The sequence below is a fragment of the Synchiropus splendidus genome, chromosome 4 (assembly GCF_027744825.2).
Source record: "Synchiropus splendidus isolate RoL2022-P1 chromosome 4, RoL_Sspl_1.0, whole genome shotgun sequence".
Taxonomy (NCBI): Eukaryota; Metazoa; Chordata; class Actinopteri; order Syngnathiformes; family Callionymidae; genus Synchiropus; species Synchiropus splendidus.
Genome location: NC_071337.1, coordinates 31,874,313 through 31,887,290, shown reverse-complemented (window position 1 = coordinate 31,887,290; position 12,978 = coordinate 31,874,313). Strand labels below are relative to the sequence as shown.

The 12,978-nt window shown below is 42.9% G+C and overlaps 1 protein-coding gene across 1 annotated transcript; it reads left to right on the top strand.

Annotated features, from left to right (window-relative positions):
* Window positions 1-7,119: 7,119 nt before the first annotated feature.
* Window positions 7,120-12,462, top strand: tpm3 (tropomyosin 3). Its single transcript, XM_053861676.1, has 10 exons — window positions 7,120-7,335; window positions 7,426-7,551; window positions 9,697-9,830; window positions 9,982-10,099; window positions 10,170-10,240; window positions 10,457-10,532; window positions 10,665-10,727; window positions 10,883-10,952; window positions 11,036-11,114; window positions 11,677-12,462. The coding sequence occupies exons 1-10, from the start codon at window positions 7,222-7,224 to the stop codon at window positions 11,678-11,680; spliced, it is 855 nt and encodes a 284-aa protein (XP_053717651.1). The 5' UTR covers window positions 7,120-7,221; the 3' UTR covers window positions 11,681-12,462.
* The last annotated feature ends 516 nt before the right edge of the window (window positions 12,463-12,978 follow it).

The window sequence follows — 12,978 nt, the reverse complement described above, 5'->3', positions numbered from 1 at the left end:
CTGCCTGCCATGTTCTGAACTTCCTGGGTGTCATGGCTGACGGACCACGTGCAATGTTAAACAGCTGCGGAGTCGATTCAGATTCAGCGCCCCGTCTGCCTGCACTCCCCTGTCTAGTGGTCGATAAGTCTTCCACTACCAAAGCACAAGTAATCAACATCGCCTCAGCTGCGAGTTGATCATGGAGATCCTGTTCTCAACAGTTTTTAATTTTAGACAGGGAAAGTGATTCCATGTTGAAAATTTGACTAAGAAGGTGTAAAATGTTCTTTTTATCTGTTGGGTAAATCAACATGATGTCATAGTTGTCATGTTGTTTCATTATACAGAGCCTTAAAGGGACATGAGAGAGAAAAGAAAACAGGTGACTAACTGGATACTGTATGCTCATGTCCGTTTTGGGTTTCCGTACTTTAGGGGCTCCATATTATTATTAAAGACGATCAAGTGTATATTTTTAAAGATGCACTAAGAATGAAAATAGGTAAGAATTGGAACAAATTGAAACATTTTGGGAGCATTGAAAATGTAATCGATGCAGAAACAAGGCTACTCTAGAGAAGAGACTTCAAAGATCAAAGGAACCACCGCTGTACAAAACTGACAGTAACACAGCACAGCAGAACAACCAATGTTCGGTGAAACAGGCAAGTAATGAGGGGCAGAAATGATAAGAACGGTTCTTCACTCTGCTCCTTTTCGTATGATGATGTAATGCATTCACAATGTGTGAGAGGAGCTTGAAATAATCAGTCATTTGTTTAAACTATATTGACTCTAGCTTTATTTCTTCAAAGCTATGCCTTCTGTGTGTTTTCTATTGTTGCACCTCCACCTTCATACATTAAGCTCTATGAATGCCCTTCAACAAAGTCACCCCTTGTCCCTCACTCAAATACTGTGCTCCCTACAGAGGTGATCAATTGCAATTCTCTTTGTCATTGGTGAGGTGGATTGAGTCCGATACAGTGCTTGCAAGTCCTGAAAGAACTGGAGCTGCGTGAGATTCCCAAATGTTTTCTCTTCTTAGTGAAGGTTGTACCCATCAGATTACTGATTTTAAGGTAGTATGGTGATTCCTTTCCTGTTTTCATTTCATTGATGAAATGAAAGTAATATGAAAATATTATAAACCTCTAAAAATGAGTGTAAGTAGGGTAATGTGTAGTGGGGGTCACGATTATCTTATTTTGGGATGAGCATAGAAAGCATTGTTATTCTTCTCCTTTCAGCGCCTTACAATTCAAGCACAGACATTGTCCCTCATTTAATCCTCGACACAATGTCAGCCAAAAAAAGAGTTATTAATAACCTGCCCAGAGCTTGGAGGGGAATAACTGGCATAGTCACCCCCCTCTTCCTGACCACTACCATCACCCTCCTACTATACTTATGCTCTCACTCTTCTCCCAAGAGGAACCCAATAATAGGAACATCACAGGCCAGGTGATAGGGTTACAAGTTGCCTCTACCTAGTATCAGCTGGAGGACTATATTTGTTCCATCACCAATTCTTTAAGCACCATCCCATACCAAAGTGTCTTTCAAAAGTAAACTATAATTCAAGTGTCCGAGAAGCATGTTCACATATAAACTTTTATCCTTCCAGATGTCATACAGCAGTAACTTCCATTAGACAGTGTTCTAATTTACATTTAAAACATTTGAATTCATCAGTTTTTCTGACTTTTGATACAGAAAAATCCCACATTTAATTGGGTAATATGATACAAAAAAAGGCATTATTGATATCAGAAGTTCGAGGCCTGAAGACCAATTGTTCAGTTCCTTATCATTTGGCTGAACACCTCAATTGAAGCAAATGCAATTATCAATTATCAAACTTTTGAGCTGTTTGACCTGCAGGAGAGCAGAAGGAACATGATTCACAGCCTCCACAGGGTGTGGTTTAATACATGCTTTCGTTTGAAAGCATTTTAAAGCTGAAATGTGGTTTCCAAATATTCTGCGACCACGACTTCCCTCATTCATCATGGCAGTTTGTACTGAATAAGAGTCAGGACCAGAGTGAACATAGAATACAGTTAGATTCACTCTATGGCAGGAACTGAGGACGTCTCAGGCGGTGAGATGACTGTGTTCTTGTAATGCTCTATAAATACCTAGCCAAACGGGTTAGCTCTGACATTAGCTGCTAATGGCTAACATCTCTGGGCATTTATCAGACAGGAAAGAGAGCATAGCCAATTTAATTTCATTAGTAGTGTTGATGTACCTGTTTTGCACGTGTAACATCTTCTGTCTAACTCTTAATCTCTGCAGCCACTGGAGACACAGTGCACAGTGCTGCTTATAGACGCAATTAGTTTTACCAGTGTTGCTGCCAAACACATTTTCTGAAACTATGTAATGCTACTTTATTGTGAAGTAGGGGTTATTATGGAAATTAAATTGGTTTTTACATCTCAGCCTTAGCAAAAAGAAGTCTATTCAAGTCTACTATGAGCAGTGTTGGGCAAGTTACTTTGAGTTAGTAACTTACTCATTACGTTCAAACTAGTTTCTAGCAAAACTAACTATTTTAAAACTGGATATTATAGCGGAGCTCAATCATCTTAGATCCCATCATCGGGGTGGGTCGGGAACCAGCAACATTGGGACAGCCCCATTATGGTTATTTGTATGGCCTACTAAACTAGATACAAGTGACATCCGACTTACGACCTGCTCGACTTATGTCCACCCGTACGACCACGGCCAGCAGTTTCTTTTCTTTTTTTTTTTTTTTATTCAATGTCTGGCATCGCAGCACGTAGCAGCCCGGCAACCTGTACGAAACTTACGGCAGCACAGTATCCCAGCATCTCACTCTCACACAGCCATCTACCACTACAGTAGTATGAGTATACTTGTTTGATATATATATATATAATTTAATTTAATTGAACAGTTTGCTCTCCAGACAACAGGGAACCTTTGTAAGTGCAGGAGTTCCTGGTCCACTGATCACACTGATGCACAAGACACGTCGCAGCTAGGATGATAACAACAACAACAAACATGGAGGAATCCCTGAACAAAAGCAAACAAAAGCATCTGTTTGCTTTTGTTCAGGGATGTTTTTCGCTACACAATGGCCAGGGTTTCCACTACTCTGAATGTATTTGAAATTCTTAGAAAATTTAAATTCTTACACAAATGTTTTCAAGACATTTATATATATATATATATATAAAACTTCCCTCACCCACCCCCCTCTCCCACTCTCCCGGGTGGGGTGGGTGGTTGTTACTCCTCTTCAGCTCGGGTCCTTTATCAGCGGCCTGGGAGGGGCCTGCGTAGTATCTTAGCTGTTCTTAGGACTGCACTCTTTTGGAGTGAAGAAGTCTGATGTTTCTCCAGGGATCTGTTGGAGCCACTTCTCCAGTGTGGGGGTCACTGCTCCGAGTTTTCCGATCACCACAGGCACTACTGTTGCCTTCACCTTCCAGGAATTCTCTAGCTCTTCTTTGAGCCCCTGGTATTTCTCTAGTTTCTTGTGCTCCTTTTTCCTGATGTTCCCATCGCTCGGGATGGCTACATCTATCACAACAGCTTTCCTCTGCTGCTTATCTATGATCACAATGTCCAGTTGGTTGGCCATTACCATCTTATTGGTCTATATCTGGAAGTCCCACAGGATCTTGCCTTGGTCATTCTCCATCACCTTGGGAGGTGTTTCCCATCTTGACCTCGGGGTCTCCAGTTTGTACTCTGGACAGATGTTTCTGTACACTATACCAGCTACTTGGTTATGGCGTTCCATGTATGCTTTTCCTGCCAGTATCTTACACCCTACTGTGAGGTGCTGGACCATTTCAGGACTCTCTTTGCACAGCCTGCACCTGGGATCTTGGTAGATCTGAGCCTCTATTGCTCTGGTGCTCATGGCTTGTTCCTGTGCCACCATGATGAGTGCCTCTGTGCTGTCCTTCTGTCCAGCCCTCTCTAGCCATTGGTAGGATTTGTTCATGTCAGCCACTTCAGCTATCTGTCGATGGTATGTCCCATGTCGGGGTTTTTCCTCCCATGATGGTTCCTCCAGTTCCTCCCTCTCTGTCAGTTTCCATTGTCTGAGACACTCACTAAGTGCCCCATCTCCGGGGTCCATCTTCCTGACATTGTCATGAAGCTTGGATGTTTCGTCTTGGATAGTGGCTCTGATGCTCACTAATCCTCGCCCCCCTTCTTTGGACTTTGTGTATAGCCTCTGGATACTGGACTTCGGATGGAACCCTCCGTACATGGTGAGGAACTTCCGAGTCTTAACATCTGCGGCCTGAATTTCCTCCTTTGGCCATTATTCCAGCTGGGTATCTGATCACTGGCAGGGCATCGCTGTTAATTGGCCGGGCTTTCGCTTGAGGTATTTGGCTGTCGCTGCTTTCCTGGTGGCCTCTTGGTGGTTGCCATTTGCCTGTGGTATGCCAAGGTAAGGTAGCTCTCCTCCACATCTGCAATTTTGCCTTCTGGGAGTGTAATTCCCTCTGTATGGACTACCTTCCCTCTTTTCGTCACCATTTGGCTCCACTGCAATTGGTTTGAAGTTGGCCTCAAGGGTGGTATTCCATTGCCTCATCAAGTTTGCAATGAACGCCCTCAGAGTCTTGTTAATCTTGTCCAGTCTCACACATTCCAGGAACCATGAGTGTGGCATTGAGTCACAGGCTTTCTTGTAATCAATCCAGGCAGTGCACAGGTTGGTCTGTCTGGTTCTACAGTCTCGAGCGACTGTCCTGTCGACCAGCAGCTGGTGTTTTGCTCCCCTGGTGTCCTTAGCAATGCCCTTCTGCGTCACTGTCATGTATGGATCCATGTGCCCACTTATCTTATCCGCAATGATGCCCGACAGGAGTTTCCATGTTATGGAGAGGCAGGTGATTGGCCAATAGTTGGATGGGATTACTCCCTTCTGAGGATCTTTCTGAATCAGGACTGTATGGCCCTTGGTCAGCCATCCCGGGTGGGTCCCATCTCTCAGCAGTTGGTTCATTTGTACTGCTAGGCGCTCATGGAGTGAGGTCAGCCTCTTACCCAGTAGGCGTGGATCATGTCCAGACCTGGTGCTGTCCAGTTCTTCATACCTGAGACTTTCTCTTGGATGTCTGCTACTGTGGTGGTAATGGCACCTTGTTCAGGGAGATTGGTATGGTCTGCTCTTAGACCTTTTAGCCACTGTGCATCGGTGTTATGTGATGCCTCTTTCTCCCTTATGCCTTTCCATTACTGTTCAGTCTCCAGCCTTGGTGGGTTAGCTCTTGTGTTATTACCTTGCCACTGAGAGTACACTTTGGCTGGTTCAGTGGAGAACAGTCGGTTTATTTGCCGGGCTTCAGTCTCCCTTGTGTATCTCTTCAGACGGGTGGCCAAGGCTTGGAGTCTTTGTTTAGCAGTTTCCAAGGCCTCAGGTATGGGCCTGTACCTCTGGGGTATTTCTTTCCTGGTTGCACCTTTCTGGAGTTCTGATAATTGGCTGACCTCTCTCCTTGTCACATTGATTTTAGCCTCCAGCCTCATCCTCCATGGTGGTCACTGCCCTTTGGAACAAAATAATACATTGTTTCACGAGTGAACTTCGCACTGAATTTGTTTTCAAAGATTGACTACAATACACGTACATCCATCTTCAGTTAACCACTGCTTAGTCCTGTTCAGGTTTGCGGGGAGTACTGGAGCCTATCATTGGGTGAAAGGCAGGTATACATCATGGATAGGTCGCCAGTCCATCACAGGACTACAATATATTAGTATGTTTTGCATTAGCTTTGGAAAGGCCATTTTTGTACTAGGGAATACAATGGTGTTAGAAAATTAGACATTAGAAAGGACACTCCTGGACGGAAATAAATTAGTTGCATTTTACCAACACTACCTGTTATATATCTGTTTGAGCATGAAATACAAGAGGCTTTATAATTTACACATTTTGTGGGGTTTTTTTGCCTGTAGAGACGAGTGCTATTACTACAGATTGTCAAAGGATTAATATAAGTGAATGAATACATACAAGTGGTGTTTAAAGTAAATGTTTATTGTGAGTGTGGTGGAGGGCAACACAGTCATCCGATTGTGTATCACTTACCCTGCTGTGGTCTGTGTTTTGGGTGCATCAGGGAAGGAATACCTACTGAGATGCGCCTGGTGAAATAGGTTTCTGGGAGCCTTTGGACGGGTTGACCGTGGAGGGGAGATGTAGCACACAAAACAGATGACACTTAAGGCAAGTGACAGTTATGTATGTATCAAGTGGTTAGCACTCTCGCCTTGCAGCAAGAAGGTTGCGGGTCTGATTCCCACATCAGACCGGTGCCTTTTTCCCAATGACTGCTGGGATAGGCTCCAGCACTCCCCGTGACCCTGAACAGGACCCTAGTTTAATGACAATGTATGTATGGTGAAGTTAATAATATATACATATAGTGGCTTGAATATGGCATTGTATTATTGTATGTGAGGGTGTGTTTAGGGAGGGTTTGGGTTGTGGGTAACGCCGCTACTGAAATATTTTCCCATGGTCCAATTATTGAGTCTTGGACCTGACAAAAGGAGAGCAGACACCATTGTGGGGTGTTGACGGTTGGTGTGTGAACACATAATTAAAAAAATGTGCATCTGGTTCCTTTTCCTTTCTGCCTCCAAGACTGCTTGACCGAAACGACATTACCTTCTAACAAGATTTCATCATTATTATACACATGCTCATTGTGACTTCTTTTGTGTTCCTCCCATTGTAGACAATATTTCGTCAGATATTGAGAGCAAGACTGGTTCTCGCTAAATAAATATTGATGTGAGTAAAATGCATTCTTCGGGTGGTGCATCTGTAGGCCTTAAAAGAAAACCTTGAGCAGTGGCCGTCATGATGAGGGGTTTTGGATTTTGTAGCCATATAAGATATAGGTCCCTCTCATTGCTCTTACGCTTGCTTCCTTTCTGCAGCATCTATGATTAATACATTTATTGTGAAAAGATACCACTCATGAAGGATGTGGTTCCTCAGTAGAAGATGATTCTGAATGTCCAAAGCTATAGTTAGCAGGACTGCGATGGTGAGCTCATGAGGATTAACTAGAAACACCACAGTGGGAGTGTCACCGCCCCCGTCGTATAAATGACTCTCCCACCCAGCTTAGGCAGAGTTCGGGGTATCAAGCTTTTGCCAGGTTCTGTCTTCTTCGTCTCTCTTGGTTTTCAACCACAAAAGAAGCGGCATCAACAAAAATGGAGGCCATCAAGAAGAAGATGCTGATGCTGAAGGCTGACAAGGAGAATGCATTGGACCAGGCAGAACAAGCTGAAGCAGACAAAAAGGCAGCTGAGGAGAGAAGCAAACAGGTGCAAGTCAACACGTACATGTGTGTGAGAGGGCTTTAACACTGCCAGAAAACATAACCAATTGCAAATTCTTGTTCTTTCTTCCCACAGCATGAAGATGAACTTCTGCAGATGCAAAAGAAGCTAAAAGGGACAGAGGATGAGCTGGACAAGTATTCAGAAGCCCTGAAAGATGCTCAAGAGAAGCTGGAAGTGGCCGACAAGAAGGCTGCGGATGTGAGTAAGACTCCTTAAATATAGCAGGATATTCTGAGACTGAGACAGTGGGCTTTAGAAATATTCCAATTGTTTCTCCGCTGCGTTCCATGGAACCACACATGTAGATCCCCCAGCTGTCGAGGGGATTGAGGGTCATATTTCCACCCTGATGTCAGACCCTGGTCCGCCACTCTAACAATGGTCAAGTCCATTTTAGGCAGCGTTTTAATACCGACAGTGTAATTTACTGTACTTTTCCTGCCACCACATGCTGTGAATGTAACACTGTCATCAGACACTAAGAAGAGAAACCAAATATGACTATAAGCAACACAATTACGGTGATAACCATGAACTGGTGATCTGAGGGCCATTTCCACAATAAATGAAAAACAAACTACTTCTATTGCAATTAATGTTCTTTTTTTTCAAATTAATTGGACACATTTTTCAACAACATTGCATGCTGTTATTTAATGGAACAAAAAAGCAGTCACTGGGCAAGAGGCAGGAAAACTCCATGCACAGGTCACCAGTACATCACAGGATTGCAAAATATTAGTATGTAACATTTCTGCATGTTTTTGTATTTTTTTGTAAGGAATACAATGGAAAACACACAATTGTGTTCTGAGATGCCATTGTTCCTGAAATGTAACATCACTATCACTATCTTTTAAGGATTAGAAAATAAACTTTTAAGTTACAGGTTAAATTCTGTTGTAGACACACAACCCGCACAAGACTGGATACTTGGCCCGGCACCGTCAATCGCACATAGACATATAGACAGGCCGTCATTTATTCATTCACCAAAAAGCTCTGTATGTTTCTGTACTTGCGAACTTGTTGGTATTTGTACTATGGGAGGAAACTGGAGTGTATGGCAGAGTATAGAAGTTCTACACACGAAGGACACAGATTCATTCAAGACTTGTCTACCTTTGTGCTCAATGAAGCATTTAACTCTCTCTGTGTCCAGGACAAGTTCTCCCCAACTCTATTATTACACTAAGGTAGAGTTCAAGAAAAAAGAGCTTTCACCATGATCTGCGGCATGAAACCCATGGCCATGAAGCATGCCCTCTCCAGTTTTAATGGATTGGTCTCATTTCAAACCCTACATGCATCTTGGTAAATCACCGGCAAGCCACAGTTCAGCCCCTGACAAAATTCTACACAGTGTGTGCTATTGCGTACACACATATCTTAGTAAAGCACTCCCTATCTGTTTACACGAGGAGGTGATCAGCTGTCCTCGTTCATCTTTCAGCGAACCTCTTGCTTCCAAGACACTGAAGCTTCAGGCAGCAAACACTTCTCACCTCGAAATGGAGCAGCAGGAGGGTTACATGAATAAGGAGCAGAACCATAGGGGAAGAAACACACATACATTTCCATGATACAGTATTTAATGCCAAGTGATATTAATAAAATGACAACTATGATTTTTTTTTCAAGCCTAACACTGTAGTAATGACACCCATCCTTTGCTTTTTTCTCTCTCAACCGTAGCATAGGAACTCTTCTGCTTGATTATACATAATTGTAGTTAAATAAATAGAAAGAAAAAAGCATGTGTAGATTAACATAAATCTGTAGATTGTCCTTTTACGTTGCTATTTTATCTATTATTTCCCATCAAGGGTTACCAAAGCAAGTTGACCTCCTCCATTTTAGACCATCTTCATCATCCTCCCTCATCACATCTATTTATGCCCTCCTTTATCAAATCCATCAGCTTCAATGGTTGTCTTCCTCTTCCATGTCTAACATTCGGGAGCATCCGTCCAACATGCCCCCTGTCTCGCATCTCACACGCCCAAACCATCTGACCTCCCTAACATTGTCTCCTGACTACCCATTGCAAGGATGAGCATCAGGCAGTGTTGATGTTTCTGGATTAGAACCAGCCCTTCTTATTTGAAGTACTTGATGAGGTACCTCCCACATTTTTGGGGCTAGCAGTAAAGATAGATGCCTCATCTGTCCTAGAGCATTTGCACAGTTAAAGACACTTCTAACAGTGACACTAATCAAGACATTCTTTTTTTTTTTGGTCAAAGATCTGTCTACCATGTTCTGACCCAGTAGAGACTGTGTTGAAACTCATCCCAGTTATTGAAGTAGCAAATGGTTCACAACAGTGCCATGTCCCTTCAGGCAGAGGCAGAAGTGGCTTCCCTCAACAGACGCATCCAGCTGGTAGAAGAGGAGCTAGACCGAGCCCAGGAGAGACTGGCAACAGCTCTGCAGAAGCTGGAGGAGGCTGAGAAGGCTGCCGATGAAAGCGAAAGGTGAACCACAACAAACTGAACACTTCTTCTACCTGACTTTAATTGTTGTCTATTTTCAGCATCACTACAGCTTGAGAAAAATCTAACAATTTAGACAACAGGTAAATATACTGTATATGAACACATAAGTAATGAAGACTCTGTCCACTAGAGGGATGAAGGTCATCGAGAACAGAGCCCTCAAGGATGAAGAAAAAATGGAGCTCCAGGAGATTCAGCTGAAGGAGGCAAAGCACATCGCAGAAGAAGCAGACCGCAAATATGAGGAGGCAAGCTTACAAATTCAGAGGTTTAACATCTCTGTGCTAATGTACAATGCAATGTCTTTTTGCAATCCAGGTAGCTCGTAAACTGGTGATCGTTGAGGGCGAGCTGGAGAGGACAGAGGAGAGGGCGGAACTGGCGGAGGCGTGAGTTTCAATCGCTTATTTCTTTCATCTTTTGTTTTGCGTTGTGTTTCATGCTCCAACAGAAACCTCCACCGCAGCTGAATTCAAATATATCAAATATTCGTGTGAAAGGATATAGAAGGCGATGGCACATTTCCTAAACATGTTCCGCTGGAAGCTTTTGGCTGGAATTCCACCCCAAACTGAAAGCTTATACCTGTTCCTTCTCGTGTTAAGTAAATGCGCCGAACTTGAAGAGGAACTGAAGAATGTTACCAACAACCTGAAGTCTTTGGAGGCCCAGGCTGAAAAGGTAGAAAAAAATACACTTGACGAAATAGCTGGCCAGATCAACGTCTCATAAAGGCTTCAATGGATATGAGTTTTCATTAATCATCCCAAACCCAACGTTTCTGCTTCACTTTCTTGTTTGCTAACATTACAGTACTCACAAAAGGAGGACAAGTATGAGGAGGAGATCAAGATTCTGACAGATAAGTTGAAAGAGGTAAGCATGGTTTCAAAATCACAATCAAAATGTGTGTCAATTTTGTACTCACAATGATATCAAGGTTGCTCCTACACCTTAATGGACGGGCTTCTTTCGTGGTTTTCACAACTCTGGAAGGTAAGACTAATACAGTATGTGGGTCACCTCCTCAGGCAGAGACAAGGGCCGAGTTTGCTGAGAGGTCTGTGGCCAAACTGGAGAAGACCATTGATGACCTGGAGGGTATACACGCTTCCTTGCAGATCTTTCAATAGCCACAGGGTCACTGAGACTGTGTATTGACCAAAGTATTTTCTAAATTCCAGATGAGCTGTATGCACAGAAGCTCAAGTACAAAGCCATCAGTGAGGAACTGGACAACGCCCTCAATGACATGACCTCCATGTATGTAATGATCATGTGCATTTTAATACCGTTTGAATAGCTAAAAATGAGACAAGCATTCCTAATGTCCGACCGTCCAACACATCCTTGAGGGACTTTTACTTCGCAAGTTTCTGCACATGCTTGTGCACATAGGCAGGTGTTTTATGCAGGTGTACAGTGGAAACTGCAACCTAAGAGCAGACTTGTAGCAGCAAGAGGTGACTGATAATCCCATTGGGAAGTCAGGGTAGGTACACCTGTCGATAAAGTTTCTCACACTGCACATACTTGGAAACTCAGAATGCAGAAGGGTCCAAAACCATGAGGGTCTTCACAACCTCATTTAGAAGAGATTGCTACTGTACAGCTTAAACCAAATGCTGACTTTTCACTGGGTAAGGTGGTGTTAATGGATTTACGGAGGTCAGGGGTCCTGGACCCGAAGTGACTTACATCTCTTGCTTTTATGACCAAATGAATTATGAGTAGTGGTCGCATACACAATTATATTGACTGCTGAATGTCAAACATTTTCTGACCAACTTGTCATTCATGTGTCTGTGTGTTTATTTTTCAACAGATAAAGCTATGGAGGACACAATTAAACAACTGCAAAAAAGCCATCCAGCTGTCTATGTTCAACTATCTGTTGGATTTCTTTGTGGATTCTTTGTCAGCCATGACTTCAGAGAAGCTCTATTTATATTTCAAAGTCGTACACTTTAGGTGACTTGAAAGGTGCTAGGCTCCATTTCAACGTTTAACAACCAAATAAACTCAAATGTCACAGTAAACCTTTTTCCTTCCATATTTGGCATCATTATTTACACAATGTGGACAAAACATTTTCGATTTTTTTTTTTCACATTTAATATGCTAATGACGGGCGCACGGGCGCAGCTGTGCGATTGTACTGTAAGAGACATGTTGTGCTGTTGACATCTTGTGCCGCTGTTGGCAAAATGTGCCCATCTCTTTGCTCTTTGCAAATGAGTGTATAACAGGGTTTCCGCCACATATAAACTAGTGAGGCACACCAGCACAGCTTAAATGAGAGCCACTGCGCCATCAGAAAAATTCCAAAATCCCACATGATCAAACATTAAAATGAAGTGGAAACATAGAAACAAACGGATAACACATAACACATCATGGAGGTGGTCTTGTACGTAATGGATTTTGCTGTGTTGTTCGCAGAAAAATCTCTGAAGAAACATCATACAATGACTGACCAAACTCAAGTCATGCGTTCCGGCCAGACATATGAAAAGACGGACTGCTTGGATCAGAGGCAGATGTTCTTGTCATGATTAAAACGTAGCGTTTCTGCTGTCACCAATTTAGTGACTGACAAAAGGTTCCCCTCTGTTCCTCTATCACTTCTTGATTGGCCGTGTGTGGGGGTAGCACACCACTGAAGGCCTACAGGTAGGTGTCAAGTATGGCCCGCCACTGCCAAAAAGGGAGCTTTAAAAGGCTTTGAATTTTCCAATGTTAAAAAAAAAACCAAACTTGTGGATTTAAATCAAGCTAAAATACAGCAACAACGTTTCGTTATTTATGGGTTGTCGCCACTGCAACTGTCAAGAAACTATTGACAGTTGTAGGTCGTGGATGGATTGCCGTTGTCCAGAGTTAGTGCGAGCAATGCATAGACCAGTCCTGTAAAATGACACATCACGTGCATTTTATGCTATAAATGATTTTCTTTTGAAATAGGCAAGTTTATTTTGGCGAGGTTAACATTGCTTGAGAAGGTTGAGCAAGGAAGGAGATGTGGAGGTAGGGCGTGTGAACACCTCATGCTATATCTGGAATATGATGATGAATTGAGTAATTTAAACCTACAGAGGAAAAAGGAGATGTAAAAGCACTTAGTTTA